A 24,187-nucleotide genomic window follows, 5' to 3' on the forward strand; every position below is an offset into this window, starting at 1 on the left:
TCATCCTCGTCTCTGAGCCTCATCCCTGGAAATGAGCTTCCCCATTATCGGGCCTGGCTCCGTCCCCATCTCCCTCCCCGCATCCCATGCCTGCTTGGCATCTGAGGCTCCCCTGGCTTACTCTGCCCTGGGTGAGCGCAGGGACCATGCCCTCCTGTGTCCCATCTCCCCTCCCACCCACGGGCCCCGCGGATTTTGTGCACCAGAACCAAGAAGAAAACAAGCACAGTCCCTGGCAAACTGAACGTCTTTATCGAAAGGCCAAGGAACCCACCCAGCATCAGATTAGTGTTAACCAGCACCACACACACTCCACCCCAGAAGTGGGAATCACAAAAACATGAGCCTCCCGCCGGGGGGGGGGGGAGGGGGGGGGCCATCATCCATCCAGTTGGCTTGTGCTTCTCACACCAGGGGAGAACAAAGGACTGATCCCTCCCCCAAATCCCACCCCTATGTCCTTCATGTCCCGAGAATACCCCCTGGGGTCACCCCGACAGCGTGGGCCAGCCCCACCCCACGTCCTGCACCAGGGTCCCTCCGGTCGGAAGTGCGGCTCAGCCACTTCCCCTTTCCCTGCGCCTCATGATTGCAACGTGCAGCCCATCCCCTCTGGGGGGGCTTTGCCTCTATTACTCTCTCTAAATAATCAATCTAGACCCAGACTGAATGACAGCAAGCCTCCTTGTGAGACAAAAGCAGCCCCTAATGACAGTCCCATCTGGGCAACCTTGTGCCTGGGGCGAGGTGCAGCCTCACGCCCCTTGGGATCTCCCCCTGAACCCATGCCTCCTGAAGGCCCCACAGCTCATCAGCAACCTGCTGCTTCCTTGTCCAGGCCCTTCACATGGGCCAGCTGCTTAGAATCACCTCCTGGGCCACAATGGTGGAAAAAAACTGATACCAGGGCTAAGCCAGGCTTCTAATGCTCCCTGTTATCTGTGGCTCAGGGGGGCCTCCCAGGAAGGGCCTGGAAGGTTCTCCCACTTGTTTTCCTACCCCAGAGATCCAGGAACTCAGTCAGGGGGCTCTGATTACACAAAGTCCACGTGTCCTTCACGCCCTGTTAAGGCCCAAGGCTCTGAAGGTCAGCAGAGAAGCCAAGTCGGGGCTGTGGACAGCCCTGGGAGCCATGGGCTCCTGACCATACACAGTCTCCCAATCCACAGCAAGAACTGTGATCACCAGAGGTCACTGGTATTCAATCAGGCAGGCGTGGGGACATTCGGGAGGATGCGAAGCCAAGGGGAGTCTTCCAGGGGTGGGGGGCCAGCTGTGCAGGTGCGTCAATTGAGAGCAGTGCCTGCCCCCTCTGATTCAGCTCGCACCCTGCTCTCCTCCACAGGTGGCACGTCGGCCTCGGCCGGTAGAAGGTCGGGGGCTTCATCGGTCTCAAGCACTGCCTTGGAGCAGACGTCGTTGGGAAGGGTCACAGGTGAGCCAGAATCTGGCTGCTGCAAACGTGGCCCCGAGCCATTCAGTACAGAGCCCTCAGGGTCCGACCCAAACCCTGTGGCTTCATCTGAAAGACAGTGAGTTTGGTAATTAATTAGGAAAAGACAAAAGACACTGTATAAATGGCAGCAACAGTTAAGAAAGATATCCTAACTGGGAGGTCAGACATGGGGCAGGGCCCGCTGACCACAAGTACCTGGGACGGTCACTGTGGACTCTGGTCAGCAGGTCAAAATTGGAGCACCGTCAGTGACTCCAGCCTGAATCTCAGAGACTGACCCTCAGAACTCTGAGTTCTGAGGCACTGGTTGTTCTCTGCTTGGCCACGCACTAAGCACCCGCTATGGGCGAGGAGCCGCGTGGTCAGAATCCCCAGCGGCCAGTTGGCCTACCTTTGGCCCTCTGGATGTCAGCTTAGATCAGTGGTTTCCATCAGCCTTTTAAGAATGCCAAGGTCACTAAGCACCTACACACTCCCAGGCACTGGAGGTACAAAGGCCACCTGCACCGCTGGAGGGATTCCCCAACCACAAATTGACCTCACCCCCCCCCGCAAAAAAAAGAGGGCAGTGGGAGAGGTGGGAGGCGAGGCGGGTGAATTCAACCTCCCAAGCTCCTTCTAGCTCTGCCTGCATAAGCCCAAGAAAAAGGCCCCAAAGGCCCAAGCAGAGCGGCTGAAATGGAAGAAGAGCCGAGATGCCCAGAAGCCGACGAGATCCAGGAACGCACCACGGCAAACCCCGGCCTCCAGCTTCCTACTCAGCATGGGCAGCAAGCAGCAGGGACTGGAGGCCTCGTCTTAACCCTCTGGAAGGATGATCTTTATCTCAAAGAACAGTTAAATTAAAAAAACAAAGGAGGGAAGAGGGTGGTGAGCACCATATCCTCAGAGGGTGCAGAGCAGAGGACAACTAGGTGAAGACCCACGGAGGCAGAGACCAGACGAGTGCACACAGTCTCCTGGGGCATCGCAGCCGTGCCGACCTAAAGACTAACAAGATGGCAGGCCCGGCACAGAGCTGGGACGCTTCAGTCACGGGGACTTCGCTGCAAGAGCAGCTACGGCAGGTGGGAAGAGGAAATAAATGCTTGTTCTATGAAAAAAAAAAACCAAGGGGCAGCTAGGTGACACAGTGGAGAGCACCGGCCCTGAAGTGAAGAGGACCTGAGTTCAAACCCGGCCTCAGACCAAACACTTGACACTTACTAGCTGTGTGACCCTGGGCAAGTCACTTAACCCCAATTGCCTTTTAAAAAAAAAAAGAAAGAAAGAAAGAAAAGAAAAAAAAACAAGCATGGCACCAACAATGACTTGATTTGCCCTGATGATAACTTCTTCCTAAAGGTACAGGGACCAGAAAAGGGAACTTCTGTTCTGTGCCCGATTCTCACCAATGGAGGGCAGAGGAACTGTTTACTGGGGTGGAAACCATGAGGCACCACTTCATGTTAGAATTTAGGACTGAGATGGAGAAGAAAGCTAGGAAGGGTCTAACAAGCACCTGAGATTTAGGAGAACAGATCTCGAAGGGTTCAAGATTAAAATTCTAGAGATAAAATCAGTCAGTAAACATTTATTAAGCTCCTACTATGTACCAGGCACTGTGCTAAGCATTGGATATACCAAAAGAGCCAGAAGACAGTCTGTGTCCTCAAGGAACTTACAATCTAATGGGGGAGACACGTAAACAAATATAGACAAAGCGAGGTCCATCCAGGAGATAATTAATAGAGAGAAGGTATGAGAATTGAGAGGGGTTGGGGGAGGCTTCCTGGAGAAGATATTTTAGTCAGGACTTAAAGAAAGCTGGGAAGGTCAGGAGTGGAGGAGGGAGACCGGTTCAGGGACAGGAACAGCCAGAGGGAATGCCCAGAGCCGAGCCATGGAGGGTCTTGTGCATGGAACAGCCAGGAGACCAGGATCACTGGGCCACAGTCTGTGTTGGGAAGGAAGGTGTAAGAAGACTGGAAAGGTGGGAGGGGGCAGGTCATGAAGAGCCCTGAATGCCAAACTGAGCATTTTCTACTTGGTCCTAAAGGCAATAGGGAGCCACTGGAGTTTACTGAGGGCAGGGGAGGTGGGGGGTAACATGATCAGACCTGCATTTTAGGAAAATCACTTGAGTAGCTGAGTGGAGGAGGCACTGTAGTGGGGAGAGACCCTAAGCAGGCAGACCCACCAGCAGCTATTGCCATAGTCCACGTAAGGTGACGGGGATCTGCACAGGGGTGGCAGTGTCAGAAGAGAGATGTTTCAGAGGTACAATCAATGGGCCTTGCCACCATATTGGATAAGGGGCCAGGGGGCACACGGTGAGGAATCCGGGCTGGCTCCTAGATTGGGAGACTAAGGGACTGGGAGGGTGGTGTTGCCCTCTACAGTAACAGGGAAGCGGGGGAGAAAGGGATTTGGGGGAAAAATAATAAATTCTGTTTTGCACATGTTGAGTTTAAGATGTCTACTAGACATCCACTTTGAGATGTCTGAAAGACACTCAGAAAAGCAAGATTGGAGGTCAGCAGAGAGACCAGGTAGATCTGAGAATGGTCAGTGCAGAGATGGTAATTAATTCCAGTAAAACTTAATCGGCCCACGGGATGGGACTCTCTCAATAATGAATGTCTGAAGACACAAAAAACAACTTCAAAAAGTAGGAAAGAGAGGAATTGTCCACAGAGCCTGAGGCAGATACAGAGGAAGCTCCATCACTGAAGGCAGAAGCCAAGATGGGGGTCACTAGGTAGACCCAACAGGCTGGCACAGTCCAATATGCATCTTGCTATGCTAGAGAGTGAGTTCAGAATAAGCTGGGCCTGAGAACGAGAGCTAGGGCCAACAAGAAAGGCTCTTCTGGGATATTTTGGGGAACAGAGGTTTGCCCGAGAAGGGGCGGGAACTCTGCTCTGGGCGTGTGGGCAGATGAGAACCGACAGCAGAGAGAAGAGCTCAGCTCTTGTTTCTCCTGTTCTCTGCTAAAGAGAGTGACCGCTGGCACCAGAGAACAAAACAACTAAGGAGGGGGCTGGCGAGAGCATCGAGCTGCCCCTGACGTTGTCACGGTCCTGTCGCAGGTGAACGACAGCCTCGCTCCTAGAAGATGGGGCAGCTGTGAGTGCACACCCCATCAGAGCTCGTGGAACAATCCTGGAGAACAAACACGTCCTGAAGAACTGCAGAAGGGCACATGGCCCCATCTACAAGCTCGAAGCTGGACCTGACTCTTAGTTACTGCCAAGATTCTAGAACCTATTAGTAGAGGGATGGTTAGAGAACATCCAGAAAAGGGAGAAGTCCTGCCAGACTGACCATGTCCCTTTCCGGACAGGCTGACTAAAGCCGCAGATCAGAAGGATGCTTTCAGTAGAGTTTATCTAGACTTTAGCAAAGCACTCGATAGGAATCCTTCCATTTAATTCTCATGGAAAACATGGAGAGCTGTGGACCAGATGACAAGGCCAGTTAGGCGGAGTGGACCTGGAGGAAAGGCCAGTCACCAAAGAACAGTCACCAATGCTCTATCTCTGATGGGAGGTCCCAGGGATCCCTGGCTGGCACCATGCTGTTTACCATTTCAGTCAATGATCTGAATAAAGGCAGAGGGCACACTCATCCAGTTCACAGATAACAAAAAACTGGAAACCATAGCTAACACACTGGTGACAAAGTCAGGATTCAAAAAGACCTTGGCAAGACAGAATGCGGGGCCAAATTCAATCAGATGACATTAATGAGGGATAAATGTGAATCCCAAAAATCTAACTTCCATGAATCCAAGATGGGGACAACATTGCTAGAGAACCGTCTGTCTAAAAAAGACCTGGGGGGATTAGTGAACCACAAACTTGATAGCTGCCCACAGGGTGACCTGGTGGCCTAGAAGGCTAATGCCATCATGGGCAGTGTTCTAGGACTCGGAGTATCCAGGATAAGGGAGGGAGAATCCTCCTTTATTCCACCCTGGTCAGATCACATCGTGAGCACCATTCTGGGCGCCCCAGGTTAGGAAAGACACTGTGATGGTAGAGAGCAAACCAGAGGGCACACAGGCTGGGGAAGGGCCTTAAAAGGCTCACTCCATGCCAGACACGGATCAACCGAGTAGCTCTGTGCCTAGAAAGGACTACGTGGGGATGGAGTCACTGCCGTCACCCAGAAGAGGAAGGAGATTCATTCTGCTGGGCCCCAGAGAGAGCACAAAGTCAAAGCGACCAAGAGGCCATCTGAATTGGGAGGTCTGGAAGACCCTGCACACCACTGGAGCTGCCTCAGGAGGCAGGGGCTCTACTCCCTAGAGGCTTCCAAGCAAAGGCTCCTTGTCACATTTGCAGTTGGGCAAACTTTTTTACACGTGGCCACTGAGGTCCCTTGCAGCCCTCAAAATTCTGTGGGTGCTGACTGGGCAGACTCGATGAGAGGGCATATGGCTCAGGCCCACGGCCCATGTTCCATGGACAGGGCAGCAAGGGAGTACCCTCCAATGGGTATGGCCCTCCACGTCACCTGTGGGCCGGTTAAAGAATTCCTACCCCTTTCCTATCGACCAGGAAGGAATGGAGTTTGGGTAGCTCTACCAGGCTCCAGGGGTCACTCACCTTTGTATACAAGTGGCTCTGTGCTGGGGAGGCCACCCTCAGTTCCTATCACAGACTCCCCCAAAGAGCGGAGGGAGACAGAGGAAGTTGTGTTGGGCAGGGGTGTGACATCAGTGGTGTCCAAAAGGGCGATACCTGAAACATCAAGAAACCCTGGGGAGAAAGAGGAACACGTTCCTTCAGACACCCATGGGAGACACTGCCCCCAATCCAAGTACTCGAGGCCCCACTGGACCCAAGCCTCCCTCCAACTTCCCTGCCCTCTCCTGAGCCTTCACCTTTCTTTAGTCATTTCTGAGGGCCTCCTCCCTCCCAAACACTGTCCCCTGAACACTGAAATTCTTTCCTATGCGGCTGATTTCCCTATCAGTCTAGACTTGACTAAGGGACTCAGCAGGAAGGAAGAGGGAACCTGGGCTTCATCGCTCCAGCTCAATGACGAGCCCTGACTGCAGACCAGCCAGACCATCCGGACTCCTGACACTGAAAGAGAGTGTTTCTAAGCTGCTGGGAGTGAGAAGACAGAAACTGGACATGATGGAAAAGAAGGCGGCAATATCCCTCCTCTGCCACGGAAGCCCAGAGCTGGGCAGGAACAGCTCTAAACCCGGTAAGTGAGGGAGAAAATAAACATGGCAGCCTGGTGGAGTGGGGACGGGGACTGGGGGTCACAGGCTGGTCTAAAAGAGGACTCTGGAAAGGCGACCACCCACCCCACCCCTCCACGGGGAGGCCACCATCTGTAAAAACTGACTGAGCATGATGGCCGCCTACGGTGAGGCATCTCGGATGCGCTGCTATCGGTGGGTATTTTCTCAGACGCAGTCCTCCCACACAGAGCTGTATCTGATGGCCTTATCTGAGATGCTCCTCTTTTTCAGAAGCCACTCTGAGGCATAGCATCTTCAGGGGTGTCACGAGGAAGAAATCTTCAAGATTTCTTCAAGAAATCGCCTACCCTTCCTTCATCTCAATAACAGTAACGCCCGATGCAGGGAGAGTGTTGCCCGGTTGTCAGACACTGTCGTAACATTCAGTTCTGTTTCACTATTTGCTGCTGGCATTGTGGTAATAAAGGGTTCCCTTTACGGGGGGAGTGGTGATGATATAAAAAGCTAATACATCAACAAACTATTTTCAAAAGAAGGAAGTACTCGTGTCTCCCCGTCTCCTTTACAGATACCTGGGTCCATGACTCGCTGGACAGGGGGAGGTGGTTGAAGCGACGTCTCCATGGAATAAGCATCCGTCCTTGAGGCTGAGGACTGGTCCACATCGAGGACGTCCACAGCCCCATCAAATGGGGAATCTGGTGCCTGCAGCGAAGCCTAAAAATCACCAAGAACCCAAGAGAGCGTGAGTCTTGCTTCCTACTGGTGGGACCACAGCTATGGCAACCTCCATGGGGCCATCGTCCCTTTTTTGTCCTTTGAGGTGAACAACGATGCTGGGGCGGTGATGACCACAAGAAAGACTAGCCCACGCCCCTGCCCCCACCCCTTCAGCCCCTCAGAGCAGGCCCTGCCAATAACAACAACAAGCATCCAAGTGTAAAAGTGACCATCACAGAAAACAAAGGGGAGCCCAGTGGGAGCCCCCAGAGGTGCTTGCAGGGAAAGCAGCCCTTTCTGGGTGGGTCACCAGAGGCCACCTCTGTGGACAAGGCAAGGAGAACGCCCCTCCGCCCACAGCCAGGTGAAGCCCACCCCCTGCACTTTCAGGTCTCACCTGACTCTCCCACGCTGGAGAACCCCGGCAGAAAAGCCTGCAACAAAGACAGCCATCCAGTGCTGACAGGGCGGACAGAATGTGAAGCCACGCACCGCAGAGAACGGCACATGACCAACGCTAGGCCGTCAGCCGGGTTTACAGCTTCCCCTGGGGTACCTTGGGAGTCCCCTCCCCCTCCTCCATTTTCCTTGCCCACACTTCTATCTACTCCTGTCCCAAAGGCACAGTCCAAGTAACAGTGACACCAGACTAGCCTTGCGTCAGAAGACGCAGGCCCCATTTCGGGTTCTGCCAAGGACTTGGCACTGCTACGTAACTTCCTGCAAATCACTTGGGCAGAATCGGTTTTGCCCACTTGCCCTACCTATCTCTTGGGGTGGCAGGAGAATCAAATCAGATAATGCCTCAGGAAATATTTGAAAAGTATCAAGGGATTAAAAGGTTTTACATCAACAAAATCTACACAGAATTACAAATAAATTCCTGATAAAGTTCTGATAGTCAAGATATGAGGGAACTAATATAAATACTATAAGAGCAAGAGCCACTCCCCAAGAGACAAATGGTCAAAGATGTGAACAGGCGAGCCTCAAAAGAAGACTATATATAGAGTATCAACAACCATGGGGAAAATGACCCAAATCATTACGACTTAGAGGAAGGCAAACTAAAACATGCATGGAAATGTCTGTGTTTAACAAGTTCATAATACTTTTTAAGTAAAAAGACAAAGAAGGAAGTGGACATAGAATGAATAAATTGCAGTTATTATTTTGTTTAAAAAATGTAAAAGGACATCAAAAAATGTAAAAGGACATGAGGTGCCCTTACCATAAAATAAACTGCTAATGTGTATTCCTAAAGTCTGTTAAAATAGTCCTATAAATGAAAGAAACTTCAAAGGTTCTGAAAGCCAGCCCTCAGTCTCCAGGAGAACTTGGGCCATTCCAAAGCCCCCACTCACTCTCTGAATCTAAAATCCAAGATTCCCCCACCTCCCTGCTTGTCTCCCTGGCCACTCTATCAACACCCCAATGGCAGCAAGTCCTCCGCGCCCCCCTCTCATCCCTCCCACTAAAATACAAGTTGGTCCACCCTACAGGCGACTGATACAATGCGCCACAGAAAATATCCATCTGACAAATGAGAAAACCAAGGAAGCCCTGTGGCTGCCCACCTGACCAGACAGACCCCGGCGGGCAGACCCTTCTCCTACCTCTGTGTAGCCTCCCTGGCCCAGGCCAGGCAACAGGGTTTCAGTGGGGAGGGCCACAGGCGGAGTAGTGTCCAGGGGTTTCTTTGGGCTGACAGTCGGGATCCGGTGCAAATAGCCATATCCAATTCCACATCCTAGACTGTGGGACACCAGAAATAACAATGGAATCCAAGACTTCTTCCCTATGGTCCATGTCCCCCCATCCCCTCCCTCTAGGACAGGGGCCTTCTCCCCGCCTGGTCAGCAGGGCTGATGCCAGATCCAGAACCCTAATTCAGTCCAATGTGTGCTGCTAGAAATTAGCCACATGGCCTGAGCAGATTTTAGAACCCATGACTTGCCCAGAAGAGGTGTTTGCAAATCAAGACTTCACGCCAAGATGCCAGCCCTTGGCTGAGCTCTCTGGGGACCCAGAGGGCTCTCGCTAGCCTGGCTCGGACTCTAGGGATGTCCTCCTGCTTTCAGCCTGGCTCTCCTCCCCTCCCCTCCCCAGGCTGGGGAACTAGGAGACAGCTCCTGCTCCTCCCTCTGGGGAATCAGCAGCCCAGGCAGTCGCGTGATGCGGATGGCAACTTGGTGGCGCCTGTCAAATGAAGAGTGGGGTTCCTGCCACTTCCTGGCATCAGGGCGCAGTAACTTTATCGACAAGACAGCCCCATGTGACGACGAGTAAGGAGATGAGCCAAGATCCCTCTCTCAAAGGCCTCGCCCACCCCTGTCTGCAAGGCTGGAAGGACCCTGGCAGGACAGTACCTGCCTTCTCCACCCCAGGCGCCATTGGGAGTCACGACCACCTCACGGCACGAGTCGGTCTCAGCGTTATAAACCATCAGCTTCAACGGCTTCCCCTCGTGGGACTCAATGAGTGTGAAGAAGTCCTCCGACTGAAAGAAAAGTGGGACGCGTCAACACCTCGGCCCCAAGGCCGACGCTCCTTCACCCCCCTCAGCGGGGGGGCCAGACGGGACTTCCCTCCAGCACACAGAGAGTCCGAGGAGCGGAAGTCAAGGCCGAGTCTGCCTCCTGCTCACCCGGGGGAAGGGGCCCGACCCTTGGCAGGAGGCCCAGGGGGCGGGGGCTCTCTTACCTCCTGGAGAATCTGGTCGGAGCCAACCACATAGTCAGTGTAGGGCTGAAGCCCAGCCAGGGCTGCGGGGGATGAAGGCTCCACGTCCTAGGCAGAAGAACCACAGGCGTCCCCTCAGCGCCTCCAGCGCACTGAGCCAGACAAGCTCCAAAAAAGACACAATGAGCTGGAAAGCCCATGCTGTCTCCCCCTACAGGGAGGGCACTCTCAGGGCCCAGCATGGTGCCTGGCACACAGGAGACTGCGGGGAAGGGGGCAGCAAAGAGGAAGGCAGACTGTGGATGGCCAGATGAAGGACGCTCGGCCTCCCAACCAGAAGAGAGACAGAGAGGGACGAGACGGGAACGGTCACTGTGGGAGAAGACGCGGGCATTCTGGGCGAGCAGAGAATGAGCCAAACAATGCTGAAGAGCGGGCGGATTCACGCGGAGAAAGCGACTAAACTGACCACGGCTTCGATCCCAGAGGTCAGTGCAGGAAAGTCCCCACAAACCTGAAATATTCATGGTCGGGGGAGAAACCAGGCACCCTTCAAATGGGGGAGCAACTGAACCAAGGCTGTAAATGAGTGTCAGGAGCCCAGGGAGAACGTGAACCACCGAGGGATGCTCGAGAAGCCACAGGCCCTAAGCAAAGACAAGTGACCGGCAGTGGGGAAGCGCTCACCAACCACGGCCCATCAACAGCGACCATGCCGCGCTGAAGACGGCCTCCAAGAACGTCCCTCCTTCTCTGCACCGAGACCACGAGCACCTGCGGTCTGAACTGGCTTTTACCCTCTTCCTTCCTTATTCTTTGTTTCAAGGAGAATTCTCTTATTGAGAAAAAAAGGTGAGGGGAAAATGCGAGATAACATTTTTTTTAAAAGTTGTAATTATTAGGGAAAAGGGGGACGAGCAGTTTCGGTGCAGTGTTAGGCTTGGACGAGGAACTCCCCAGGGCTAGGGAGAACTTTGGAGTGTAGACGACTCTTTCAAAAGACCTGAAGGTTAGGGGAGGGAAGAAATGGGCCAGTAGCTGGAGGGGGAAGAAAGGTCGGGGGAGAGCCCTGTAGAGACAGCTAAGAGTCACCATCATCATAACAGCAGACATCTGAAGTCTGCAAAGTGTTCTGCAGACATTACTTCATTCAAACCTCAACTATAGCTCGACGAGGTTGAGTACGACAGAAAATACAATCCCCATTTTACAGATGACAAGGCTGAGGCTACCTTGCCTCTCAGCTAGAGACTTGAGCATGTTGACAGCCAGATGGGAAGAATCCAGAAGAGAAGAAAAATGCTGGAAAAGAATGATTTGGACCATTTGGTTCATGAGGTGGGAAGGACTGAAGGCAGCTGGGCCCATAAATGGTACTTCAGATACACCTGAATGGTGGACCTGGAGTCTGGAAGATCTGAGTTCAAATCCTGCCCCAGACATTTACAAGCTGTGTGACCCCTGGACAAGTCACTTAGTCTATTTGCCTCTGTTTCTTCTTGTAAAATGGAAGTAAGAATAAACCCAAAGACCCCATCTTCTGGGATAAGAACTCACTATTTGACAAAAACTGCTGGGAAAACTGGAAAAGGGTATGGCAGAAACTAGGCATAGACCAAAATCTCACACTCTATACCAAAATAAAGTCAAAATGGGTTCATGATTTAGATATAAAGGCGGATACTATAAGCAAACTGGGAGAGCAAGGAATACTTTACCTGTCAGATTTATGGAGAACAGAAGAATTCATGACAAACAGGAGATAGAAAATATTATGAAATGCAAAATGGATAACTTTGATTACATTAAATTGAAAAGTTTTTGCACAAACAAAACCAATGCAACCAAGATTAGAAGAAAGGTAGAAAACTGGGAAAGAATTTTTACAAACAGTCTCTCTGATAAGGGCCTCATTTCTAAAAAATAGAGAGAACTAAGTCAAATTTATAAGAATACAAGTCATTTCCCAATTGATAAATGGCCAAAGGATATGAACAGGCAGGGCTCAGATGAAGAAATTAAAGCCACCTATAGTCACGTGAAAAAATGCTCTAAATCACTATTGAGTCGAGAAATGCAAATCAAAACAACTCTGAGGTACCACATCACACCTATCAGATTGGCCAACATGACAAAACAGGAAAATGATCAATGTTGGAGAAGATGTGGGAAAATTGGAACACTGATGCATTGTTGGTGGAGTTGTGAAATGATCCAACCATTTTGGAGAGCAATTTTATAGCCCAAAGGGCTATAAAAATGTGCATACCCTTTGACCCAGCAATAGCACTTCTAGGGCTATATCCCAGGGAGGTCACACAAATAGGAAAAGGACTCACATGTACAAAAATATTTATAGCAGCTCTTTTGTGGTGGCAAAGAATTGGAAATTGAGAGGATGCCCTTGGTGAATGACTGAACAAGTTGTGGTATATGAATGTAATGGAATACTATTGTGCTGTAAGAAATGATGAACAAGCAGACTTGAGAAAAACCTAGAAAGACTTGTATGGTCTGATGCTGAGTGAAGTGAGCAGAACCAGGAGAATGTTGTACACAGTAACAGCCACGTTGTGCAATGACTAATATTGATAGACTTAACCCTTCCCAGCAATACAAGGATCTAAGACATCTCCAAAAGTCTCATGATGGAAAATGCTATCCACATCCAGAGAAAGAAGTATCGAGTTTGAATGCAGATCGAAGCATACTATTTGCTCTTTTTTTTCCTTCTGTTTTGTTTTGTTTCCTCTTTCTTGTGGTTCCTCCTATTGGTTCTAATTCTTCTTTACAACATGACTAATGTGAAAATATGTTTAATAGGAATGTATATGTAGAGCCTAAATCAGATTGCACACCGTCGTGGGGAAGAAGGGGGGAAGGGAGGGAAGAAAAATTTTAAACTCAAAAGTATACGGAAGTGATTGTTGATAAATCAAAATAAATTAATAAAAAAATTAAAAAAAAAAAAGAAAACTAGGGAGTAAGAATAACGTCGACCCCACGAGGCTGTTGTGAAGGTCAGATGAGATATAGGACAGGAGCCACCCACAGGGATGGAGGAGGGAAGTCCCCGCAGGGACGGCTTCAGTCCTGATGCCCGCTGTGGGTGCAGGCCTGGACTGGTGATGGGGAGGGGGCCGTACGGGGAAGGAGAGCAGGAGTCAAGCGGCCTGCTGGACGGCAGAAGGGGCCTGGCTAAGCGGAGGATTTGTAGAGTGGGAACAGTGGAACCCAAGGAGCCAGGAATTCTTGGGTAGTGAGTCAGGAGTCAGTGGGTGACCAAGAGCTGACCGAGCCAGGGGCTGGGCTACAGCTGGCTCTGTACATACAGCCAGGACCTCCCGGGCCCTGGGGAACCGAGGGGGAGGAGGTCAGGAGGAGGCCAGGAGGGGGCGAGGGCAGCGCCCGCCCGGGCCACCTTGCTTACCAAAACATGCCACACGTGCTCGTTGGCCCTCTGGAAGCTGCAGAAGCGCACGCTGGCCCCCAGCAGGCCCTGGCCTCCCCACATGTTGCTGGGCACCACCTCCACCTCACGCACCCTCAGCGTCTTGATGCTGTACACCTCCAGCTTCACTGGCTTCTCCATGTTGGCCTTCAGCAGGTCCTTCAGGGTGCTGCTCTCCTTGTTCTGTTGTGGGGGAGAGAAAGGGGGGAGGGGTCCCCCAAAGCTTCTTCCTGTTAGCACATCCTGAGGCCCACAGGAAAAACCACCCCCGCCCTCCGCCATGGGCCTCCCCAGAAAGGGGAGGCCCGGGCTTGCGTGGAAACCTGTCACGGGCATCTCACCACCACCACCAGGAGGGGAAGGAGGGGCAGGGCCTGCCCCTGGACTCACCAGCCTCGCGTGGCCAATGGTGATGATGAAATCAAAGAACGGCTCCAGGCCGGCCCGCTGAGCCGGAGAGTTCTCCTGAACCTGCAGGACGGAAACCCAGACGACAAGAAGTCAGTCACCCCTCCTTCTCTGGACTCGGCCAGCATGCCCTCCGTGGGGGCCTTCTCCCCTGCTTCTAAGGCCCGGGGTGTGTCGCCTTCACCCATCAAAAGGGGAGCGCCTAAAGAACACGGACTGGCCCATCTGCCTGCATTCCTACACCCAGATCTCAGCCCGGTGCCTGGCACTTCATCTGACATAGAAGTAGTAGGACCAGTACTGGGAGTAGGAGCAGTAGTGGCAGTAGTAGTAGTCTCAGCAGTAGTATCAGTAATAGTAATAGGAGTAGTAGGAGTAGTACCAGCAGTAGTATCAGTACTGGTGATAGGAGTAGGAGTAGTGGTAGTACCAGTAGTAGTAGAAGTAGTAGTAGTAGTAGTACCAGTAGTAGTAGTAATAGCAGTAACACCAGTAGTATAGTAGTGGTGATATTGGTGGTGGTGGTGGTAGTAGTAACACTAGTACTAGCACCAGTAGTAGCAATAACAATAATAATAACTAGTATTATATAGTATTGTATAACTAGTATATAGCACATTAAGGGCACTTAACAGGCATTTTCTTACTACCTCACAATAGCCCTGTGAGGTAGGTTCAATCATCATCCCCATTTCACAGATGCAAAGACAAGCTAAGGTAAAGTGACTTGCCCAAGGTCACACAGCTAGGAAGCGTCTGAGACAAATTCAAACTCGGGTCTTTCCAACTCCGGGTCCTCGGCTCTATCCACTGCCCTACCTGGTACAGAACAACCAGACTTCTTGGCAACTCTGACTTACAAATTCCACTGATTCTGCACTATCAAACCCAGAGAACTGAAGGAAAAATTCAGTTACTGGATGAATTGATCCAAAGTGAACAGGCAAAGATAATGACAACTGAGCCCCAGAGGGTGAAGCGGTGAGATTAGTCTAGGATACACATCAGGGAGCCTAACCTTTTTTTTTTTTTTTAATTCACCTATTTTTCCCTTTAAGCTGACCATCTAAATTTGACAGCTTTCTCTCTGGAAAGGTAAGTACCTCATTCCTAAAAATAATCAGCAAGTATTTCCTCGGTCCCTGCTACGTTGCCAATGGCATGCCAGTTTGGGGGGAATGGGAGGAGAAGCTTGGTGCATTGGGGGGGGGATAAGACACACACGTGACAGGTTAAAGAACACCAAACACAGCTGCACAAGTCAGTCTAGCCAGAGTGTGGGAAAAGGGCAGGTTTCATTCACAGAGGTGCGAGACTGCGGCTGACCTCGAGGAATGGACAGGATTTGGTGAGGAAGAGGAGGGATGTCATTTGAGGTAGGGACAGCGTGTGCATGGTGTATTCCATGGACACAACCTGGAAGAAACAGAGGGTTCATGCAAGGAGGCAGTCGGGTAAAAGGTACTCAGGGTAGAGCAAGAACCACCTGGAGAAGCCCTTTGCAAGGAAAGCATGGAGAAGTCCGGGGCAGTGGGGAGGCCAAGACTAACTCCAGAAGCAATCATGTGCCACGGGGCATAATGGGCAAGGTCGTCTAACAGGACTATTCACGGAGGACAGAAACAGAACCCACCCAGCCCAGCCGGAGCCAACACGGTCTGAATCCAGCCTGGAAAAAGCAAGGCCTGCTGGTCTCCCACACACCCACAGAGCAGGACAACTTCAAGTTAGCACGCACATACTAATCACCTACTAGGTGCTAGCACCAGGGCCAGCTTTTGGGGATTCAAAGACAAAAACACCAAAAACAATCCCTGCCCTTGAACAGCTTACATCCTCACATTCTACATTACAATTAGATTTAAATATATACAAAGTTGGGGGTGGGAGGGTGGCAGAATGAGCTCTAACCACTGGGGGTCCTGGCAGTTCCCAGAAGGAAGTAAGGAGAAACTGGTCCTCAGGCTGAGCCGGGAGGAGCGGGAAAGACAACAAGAGTCCCGAGTGAGGAAGGAGGACAACCCGCCTGGAAGGCCATGGACAGGGAGAACTGATGTCGAATCCATCTTGAAAGACAGGCTGGAGCCAGGCGAGGAAGGGCTCAATTTAAATGCCAGAGAAAGACATAGGGAGCCGGGGACACTTCTAGAACAGGACAAATGAGGTAGTGGAGGAGAGGAGAGTACTGATCACCAAGCCGAAGAAGAAAAGAAAGAGCCAGCGGCCATGAAACTCATACCGAGCAGAGAAGAGGGCAGAAGGCATCTCATCAAGAGTCTCGGGACGGCCTGGAGCGGCCACACAAAATGCACCGTCTCTTGTTTTCTAAAAACTGTAAACCACAGAGAGCCGTCTACGATACTGGTTTTCTGTGCTTCTTTATATATGGAAATGATTGTGTTTATGATGTTTGTCAAGTTTACAATAAAGAAAAATCTCACTTGAGCTCCAGCCCGCATCACCAGCTGCCTACTGGGCATCGCAAACTGGACATCGCGTAGACATCTTCAGGTCGACGCCCAACACTGCACTTGGTGCCTTCCCCACCCTCTGTTTCCAAGCTTTCCTGTTCCGCCCTCCGCCAGCACCAGGCGCACCTGACCTCAGCCCACACCTGGACGCACTGTTAGGTTTGGTTGTTTCTGTCTGTACACCCAAAGACCCTCACCACCTCACACCTGGACTCCTGAGCCACTCTGCAATCATTCTCCCCGCCTCCAGCCCCTCCCCTCAGATGCCAAGGCAATTTCCCTCAAGTTGGCAGATTCTGTTTGGCGGGCAACCTGACAATACACAGAGTTACAAAATAACCCCGCCTTCTGATCCAGTGATAGGAATTACTAATGAGACAATACAAAGAGTATCATTATGAAGAAAAAAGAAATAGTGGCAGCTAGGTGGCGCAGTGGATATAGCATTGGCCCTGAGGTCAGGAGGACCTGAGTTCAAATCTGGCCTCAGACACTTGACACTTACTAGCTGTGTGACCCTGGGCAAGTCACTTAACCCCAATCACCTAAAACCTTTAAAAAAAAAAGACAAGAAAAGAAATAATGAAGAGCAGAACCAGGGGAATATTGTATATAGTAACGGCAATATTGTTTGTTTTTCATTGTGTTGTTTTTTGGGGGGGGGGAGGGCGAGGCAATCGGGGTTAAGTGACTTGCCCAGGGTCACAAGCTAGTGAAGTGTCAAGTGAACTTAGGGCCTTACTCCAGGGCTGATGCTCTAACCACTGCACCACCGAACTGCCCCTGGCAATATTGCTTTAAGAACAACTTTGAGCAAATGGGTCATTGTGACTCTTATAAATACCCAAATTAATGACAAAGGACGTGTGAAGAAAGATCCTACCTGTGGGCAGCCAAAGAAAGAACTAATAAATAGAATGATTTTACATATAAATACTATTTGTGTCTACTGATAGCCATCTCTAGGGTAGGGAGAGGGGAAGGGAAGAAAAAAAAGAAATGTACATGATAATTTTATTGTATTTAAAAGGAATAGTAATTTGTAGTTTCATGTACACTCATCTTTTTTATTATACTATGTTATGGAATTGCATGTTTTATTCCATAAACTAAATAAAAATAAAGAAACAAAGTCCATGGCACACTTCTACATAGAGAGAATGCATTCAATATATTTTTATTTTTGATGATGATGATAGTTTCTATATGAGTTATAATTCATGTTTTTTTAACTATATGTAATTTCTGAAAACAAAAAAGAAAACTATACATTCAAAATTCTTGTAATCCTTATTATAATCATTACATAAATACATTAAAAAGTTGCAAAACAAAAAAAAATTAAAAAAGCTATGTGAGCTCTGGAAAGTCAGACCAACTATGTTTTCTTTCACAACAGGACTATTATGGAAATATTTTGCGTGACTACACATGTATAACCTAGATCGAATTACTTGCCTTCTCAATGAGGGGGATGAGGTGGGGAGGGAGGAAGGAAGAGAGTTTGGAACTGAAAAGTTTTAATAACAAATGTTAAAAAGTGTTTTTGCATGTAACTGAGAAAAAAATAAAACATTAAAGAAAAAGAAGAAAGAAAAAAAAAGAAAGTCAGACCAAGCCAGGCAGTCCCAGAAATAAACTGGATGCCTGTCACCTGAGTCCCAGGCTGGCTAACCGCTCATCCCCAGAAGGCTGTGCAGTCGGGGATGATGGTGGTTTTCATCATGGCCATCACATATCGGTAGCCTAACTGAGGCAGGGCGTACTGAAATCTGCTTCAGGGAAGGGATCACCATACAGACGATGTCGTGAGTATTCAGAGTAAGGAGTAAGTGCTTAAAAAATTCGAGTACAGAGATGTGCACCACAAACAAAAACCTTCCACATCCTCGGCGTCAAAACCAAAACGTCAGTCGAGCTCCTGGAGTGGGAAGGGGGGACAAAAATTTAGATCATCATAAAATCGTTTGGATAATTTGTTTAATCAATAAATGAGATCAATATTTAGACAACTAATTAACTCACAACAACTACAACTTCGAGTTACCCTGGTGTGGTGGCAGCTAAGGACAGATTACCCAAAACTCCTACCTCCCTGACACCGCTGCACACTGGATCGCGGCTGAGCCGGATGAGCAGAGTCGTGAGAAACACAGCACGGGGCAGGCTACGGGCTTGTACGTTGGTCACAAATGATGTAAACCATGCTCAAAGAAGAGACGGAAATCATTCTAAGTCACCGTTATTTGTACGTTGGAAGACTACAACCTACTATATGGTTTACCTATGATGGCTTAATAAATTAGTTGCTTCTTAAAAAGGAAAAAAGAAAAAATTTTAAAAGTCGTGTGTGTGTGTGTGTGTGTGTGTGTGTGTGTGAGAGAGAGAGTGATTGCTAATGTCAAAAAACTGCAAAGAGCCTAAATATTCACAGTTGAATAAATTACAGTATGTTAAATATAATGAAATGTGGCAGTGTCTCTAAAAATTAAGAGTTAAGGAAGACACAACAATTTGGAAAGACATACGAAATACTGGAAAGCCTGAAAATCAGAACCACAGGAACAAGATGTGCCCTACTTGTGAAGAACACATTCTCAAACGGGCACAGAGCAAATGACTAATGAGATGGGACGACGATGCTATATGCAAAAATTCACTTAAAAAATGAAAATCGTTGTTTTTAGTTTTGTTTAAACTTACTGCATAAATTTTTTCTTTAAATACACTTGAACCTTTAAACACAAAACTATAATAATGAAATAATTTTTAAAACATCACAACAACACAAAAACATTCATCTCTCCCCCCTGCTGGTTGATGTCAGCAGGCAAGAAGTCTAGAGAGTATGGAGCGAACGTCATCCATAAGGATGGCTGGCATATGAAGGTGAGGTGGGTCTGTGGGATCCCTCTTCAGAGCCAGAGTCTCTCTGCAAAGACAGACGCCTGTACCCCATCAGCTTCCAGAATGCCAAGGGAAGACAGGATTCTTCAAGAGAACATTTCCAATGGCCAATGTGGCTCTGAGGTTCCGTCCCATCTTTCATCCCAATGAGCCCCCCCCCCCCCGCCCGGGTGTCCCACCCGCTGACAGGGAGGAATCCCAGGTATACGTGGCAGACAAAGGCTCCACCCCCACATAAAACACATCAACGGTGTGGGAATCCAGGGTGTCAGACTGGCATGTACATCAGCAGGGTGGCACCCACACCTGGCACTGCCCTGGAGAAAACCCCAAAGGGAGCCTTTGTTTCTACATTGGGATGTCAATCATGGTGCTAGCCTAGGGACTCTTTCTTGTGTTCTCTGGAGCCCTCTCCTCAGCCAAGAGAAGAAAGCAGGGGGTTCTCTGGCAGATGGATGCTTTGCATGGAAGGGTGTCTTCCTGGATGATGGCACCAATAGTGACCACAACCATCCTGGCCCTATGCCTTTCCATCACTACTTGCTAAGTAGTCCAGAAGCTAAGAAAAGCCAGATGACCCATAAGAGCAGAGGCCTTGCCTCTGGGTACTAAGCTAGTAACAATAATAATAATAATAATGGTGGTGATGATGATGATGATAATGATAATTGCGTTTGAGGTACGATTCGATCTTGTCTTCCAGATTCCAAGTCCTATCCATTGCATCCTGTAGCCATCTAAACGAAAAGAGACATGGCAGAGGCTCCTTCTGGGGACAACACCACCCTGAGGGGCCCTGTCCTGATGGGACACTGTCCACTACACGCAGGCCTGGCTCCAGTCATGCTTTACTCCCCTCCCTGTCAGCCATCCATCCACCCATGCTCTCACCCCCATTTCACTTTCCAGGTCTGGACTCAATCTAATCAGCTGTCATTGATCGTGGAAAGAGTATGGCAACCTACCCTCCTGTGAATCCTCTCACCCAACCCTCCCTGGCCCCCTCTTGGGTTGGAACGTAAGCTCCTGATGGCAGAAGCCGTCTTGGCTTTCGTATTTGGGTCTGTAGCATGGTACAGGAAACAGAAAGTGTATTATAAATACTCTGTTTGCCCCTGAAAGGCAGGACACATCCAAGGAAGGGTATGATTCCCTTTGTCCACCACAAGGTTTCTGGGTTTTCAGAAACAAGGACTCTGAATAGGAAAAGGGCCAGCGATCATTTCAGAACAAGGAATGTGGGAATTTCTCTCTACAGCATCCCGTTCCTCGAATACTCCAATGGCACGGGGCTCAGTATCTCGAAAGACGGTCATGTCCACTGCAGAAAAGCTCCAAACGTTAGAAAACTGTTCATTATGTTGAAGTGAAATCCAGTAACTTCTCCATCCTGTGTTCCTATGTCCTCCTCTGGGAACCACACATAAGTCAGCTCTCTCTTCCACCTTACAGCCCACCTAACACAGCTGCAGAGCTCTAGCAGCCATGGGTCAGTCTGCTGGTCATGGGAGATTAATCTAATCAAAACTCCCACGACCGCCTGGCTGAGTTTCCTCTTCCGCTGAGGCTGAATGCAGTCAAACTACATTTAGCCAAATATAGCTTGGAGAGGAGCCTCCTGGAAATGGGCTGCCCCGAGCCCAGTCCTGAGAGGGGGCCAACAGCCTCCACCTAGCCCTGCTGCTGCCCAGCACGCCATCTTCTATCCTCCAGGTGTCACGATACACTTGCAAAGCAAACACAACCAGGGTGTTCTGAAGAGAAGAGAGTAGACTTTGATCAGTCAAGCAGGAAAAAGCCTGGAACCAGAATCAGGAAAAGAAGCACAGCAGTCTACACAGAACAGGACAACGTGTGTTCTGGGTCATGTAAGAGAACTGAGTGACACATCTGAAAGTATGCTTTAGAATTTCTAGGGAAGTGAGGACACACCAGGCCTGCGGAGAAGGCGGGCAGCAGACCCAGAGGTCTGCAAAATGCCAGCCACACACTATCCCTGGGAAAGGGCAAGCGGCCGGCGTATGGGAACGAGGGCCAGTCACATCATGGCCCGTTTACTGGCCCACATGCAGGCGCACCATATGGAGAAGGACAAAAGGACGGGAGCTGGTGGCAAAGCCCGGGCAAAGTTCCAGAGACGGAGGGAAGCCAACCCAACAGGGGCCATCTACAATATATTTTGGGACTGTGAGGACCTGACAGCACCATCCCCCTACCTCGGTGGCCTGGGGCAAGTCACAACCTCCCTGGGCCTCCGCTCCTGGGGGTAAATGGGTTCTCTGGGGTCCCTCCTTCCAGCTCGAGCTCTGAGCTCAGAATGGGCCTACACTGTCAGGTGAGGTCAGTGGATGGATTGTAACTGCATGGCTTGGACACAGAAGAGGATCTTGAACCGGGATTCGGGATGTAAAAACAAAAGGCATCACTAAAACATGTTTGCAACAGAAAAGAAAGAAAAGCTTAGCAGACCCAGAATCCAATAACCCTGGGAGCCTGGCTGGGCCTCTGGAGAAGCCTGCCGTGGGTCCGAATGTAAGCTCCTGGAGGGCAGGAATATTCTTATCGTTGTCCAGCGCCAAGCGCAGTACGCGGCACAGAGCAGGTGGTTAATAAATACTTGCTGAAAAGACTAATATGGAAATATGTTTTCCATGAAAGCAATTGGATAAGCTTGATCAGACTGCTTACCGGCTCACGGAGGGGGCAAGGAAGGAGTGGGGAGAATTTGAGACTCAAAACTTAAAGTGTATGTATATATATATATATGTCTATATATGTACATATATAATTTTACATGTAATTGGGGGAAACAATAAGGTATTTTTTATAAATAATGCTTGTTGACTGATTATTGATAAGGTGTTCCATGAAATTCATTTTGACTCTGAACCAAGGTCCAAGCCAAGTGCCTGGTATACACCAGGTGCTTAATAAATGCTTACAGACTAACAGAAAGTCAGCTGAGGATCAGCTTCAGAAGTACAGCTGCTCAGCTACGCTAAACGACAGACATTACCAAGCTATCTCTCTCCGTGCCTGGATGTGGCAGAGATTCTCTCCCGCCATGCCAGATGCTTCTTCCAGAGGGTTTAAAACCAAACTGAAGGGGCACTGGGGAAACATTCACATACAATTTCTCCCATTTGTTCTACACAAACCCCTGCTCAGCAGGCTGAATGTGCTCACGGATGTGGACAGATTCTGACTCTGGAGTGGGAGAAAGGAGGGCCGAAGCCTGGCTCTGCCACCTTCAACCTGCAGGACGCCCGGGGGCAGAGAGCCCCAGGCCCCTTCCCGCTCCCAACAGCTGACCCCATGATTACGACTATGAGTAATGAAGCTTGCCCGCAGGGAGAAAGGCTATTGGTCAAAAGCCAAGCCCAGTTCAACTAGGCGCCTCTGAAAAAAACGCCTCCAGAGGCTCCTGGAGCTGGAAAGACCTTCAAGGTCCTCCCCAGCCCAACTCCTTAGCTGGTAAATGAAGACCGGGAATCCAGGGAGCCACAAGGCCACGGGCAGAGGGAGGCCCAACACCCAGGTCTCCTGACTTCAGTGCACCCATCCCACTGCCTCTGGCTAAATGGACCCTTTGAGACACCAGATGAGAAAGTGCATTCTCTGCTATGTTCCTGCACCCCAAGGATGGCTTTGGCTTTGGAGAGAGGGCTGAGCTGAAGGTCCCTCAGAGGAACCAGACAGCAACAGTAAATACAACTCTCAAGGCAGGGGCACCACATTGGCTTTTACCAAGAACCAGGAGCCTTCACGGATACTGGCAAAGAATTTGGTATCAGAGCAGGAAATAAATCAAGGATATCCCAAGACATGGGCTAAGAGCTGAAGAGGGTACCTGATAAGCTTCCTGAGAGCATTCTGTATTCACAACCACATGGAGCATCCTTGCTCCAAATCATTGGCAATAAGACAAATGCAAATCACAAGAGTCCTGAGGTTTTGCCTCATCACACCCTGTAAATTGCAACAGTAAACGCTGGAGGGGCTGTGGGAAGGCAGGCACGCTAATACATGGTTGGTGGAGCTGTGAAATGGTACAACCGTTTTGGAAAGCAATTTGAAATTATGCAAATAAAGTGACCCAGAAACTCTCCATGAGAAAAAAGTTCCCACACATATAAGATTGTTTGTGATGGCAAAGAAGCGGCCACAGCCCCGGCGGTGCAGGAACGCGGGCTGTAAGAAACAGAGAAGCCTGGAAAGAGCTCACTGAACTGATGCGGAGGACGCGCAGGACCAAGGGCGGGCACAGTGGGGACACCGGGCACAAAGGTGATGCGGAAGCAGCGGGAGGGGGCACTGGGGGCAGCGCTTCCGTACTTCTCCAACCTGGGGGGGGCGGGGATCCTGGGGATGACCGCGATGACGTCAGAAAAATGAACTAAAGAATAAAGGGGGGTGGGGGGCTGCCGGTGAAGCTGCCTCGGGACCTCCCGGGGTGATTCCGGCCCGAGAAGTGGGGGGGCACGCCCCCGGGGCCCATGCTTTGGGGTCACACAGCTGGGGGGGCATCCAGGGGGGCACAGGCTCAGGGATGAGCCCCTTCGTTCTGACATTTGGGGAAACTGAGGCTCGGGGGCCTTCGGGGATCTGGACGGGGTCACAGGTCACGAGCTAGAGGGGAGGCCCCCTTGTCCGACCCCCTCATGGACAAGTCGGGAAACTGAGGCCCGGGGAGGTTTGCCACCCCGAGGTGGCTGACTCGGACCCCGCTGACCCCACCCCGGCCCGCCTGCCCCGTCACTCACCCCGTGCAGATGGAATCCCTCCGCGCCGCCCTCGGGCTTCTCCGCGCTGGCCGTCAGGCCCATGGCCGCACGAGTCCCCAGGCGGCCACCGTCCGGCTCTGGCTCCGCGGGCTCCGGTTCGGCCCG

The 24,187-nt window shown here is 50.4% G+C and overlaps 1 protein-coding gene across 2 annotated transcripts; it reads right to left on the bottom strand.

Moving 5' to 3' along the window:
• Positions 1-239: 239 nt before the first annotated feature.
• On the bottom strand, positions 240-24,136 carry GORASP1 (golgi reassembly stacking protein 1). 2 transcript variants are annotated; one of them, XM_027835936.1, is made up of 9 exons: positions 24,062-24,136; positions 13,903-13,983; positions 13,492-13,695; positions 10,083-10,169; positions 9,749-9,879; positions 8,996-9,134; positions 7,232-7,376; positions 6,049-6,201; positions 240-1,522 (listed from the first exon to the last, which is right to left on the bottom strand). In XM_027835936.1, exons 1-9 carry the CDS (start codon positions 24,122-24,124, stop codon positions 1,287-1,289), a joined length of 1,239 nt encoding a protein of 412 aa, XP_027691737.1. In that variant the 5' UTR covers positions 24,125-24,136; the 3' UTR covers positions 240-1,286. The 2 variants fall into 2 exon arrangements, with proteins under 2 accessions (XP_027691737.1, XP_027691738.1); XM_027835937.1 differs by lacking the exon at positions 24,062-24,136 and having other exon boundaries at positions 13,492-13,735; positions 13,903-13,976.
• Positions 24,137-24,187: the final 51 nt, after the last annotated feature.

This window comes from Vombatus ursinus, unplaced genomic scaffold (assembly GCF_900497805.2).
Source record: "Vombatus ursinus unplaced genomic scaffold, bare-nosed wombat genome assembly UNPS02014817.1, whole genome shotgun sequence".
Taxonomy (NCBI): Eukaryota; Metazoa; Chordata; class Mammalia; order Diprotodontia; family Vombatidae; genus Vombatus; species Vombatus ursinus.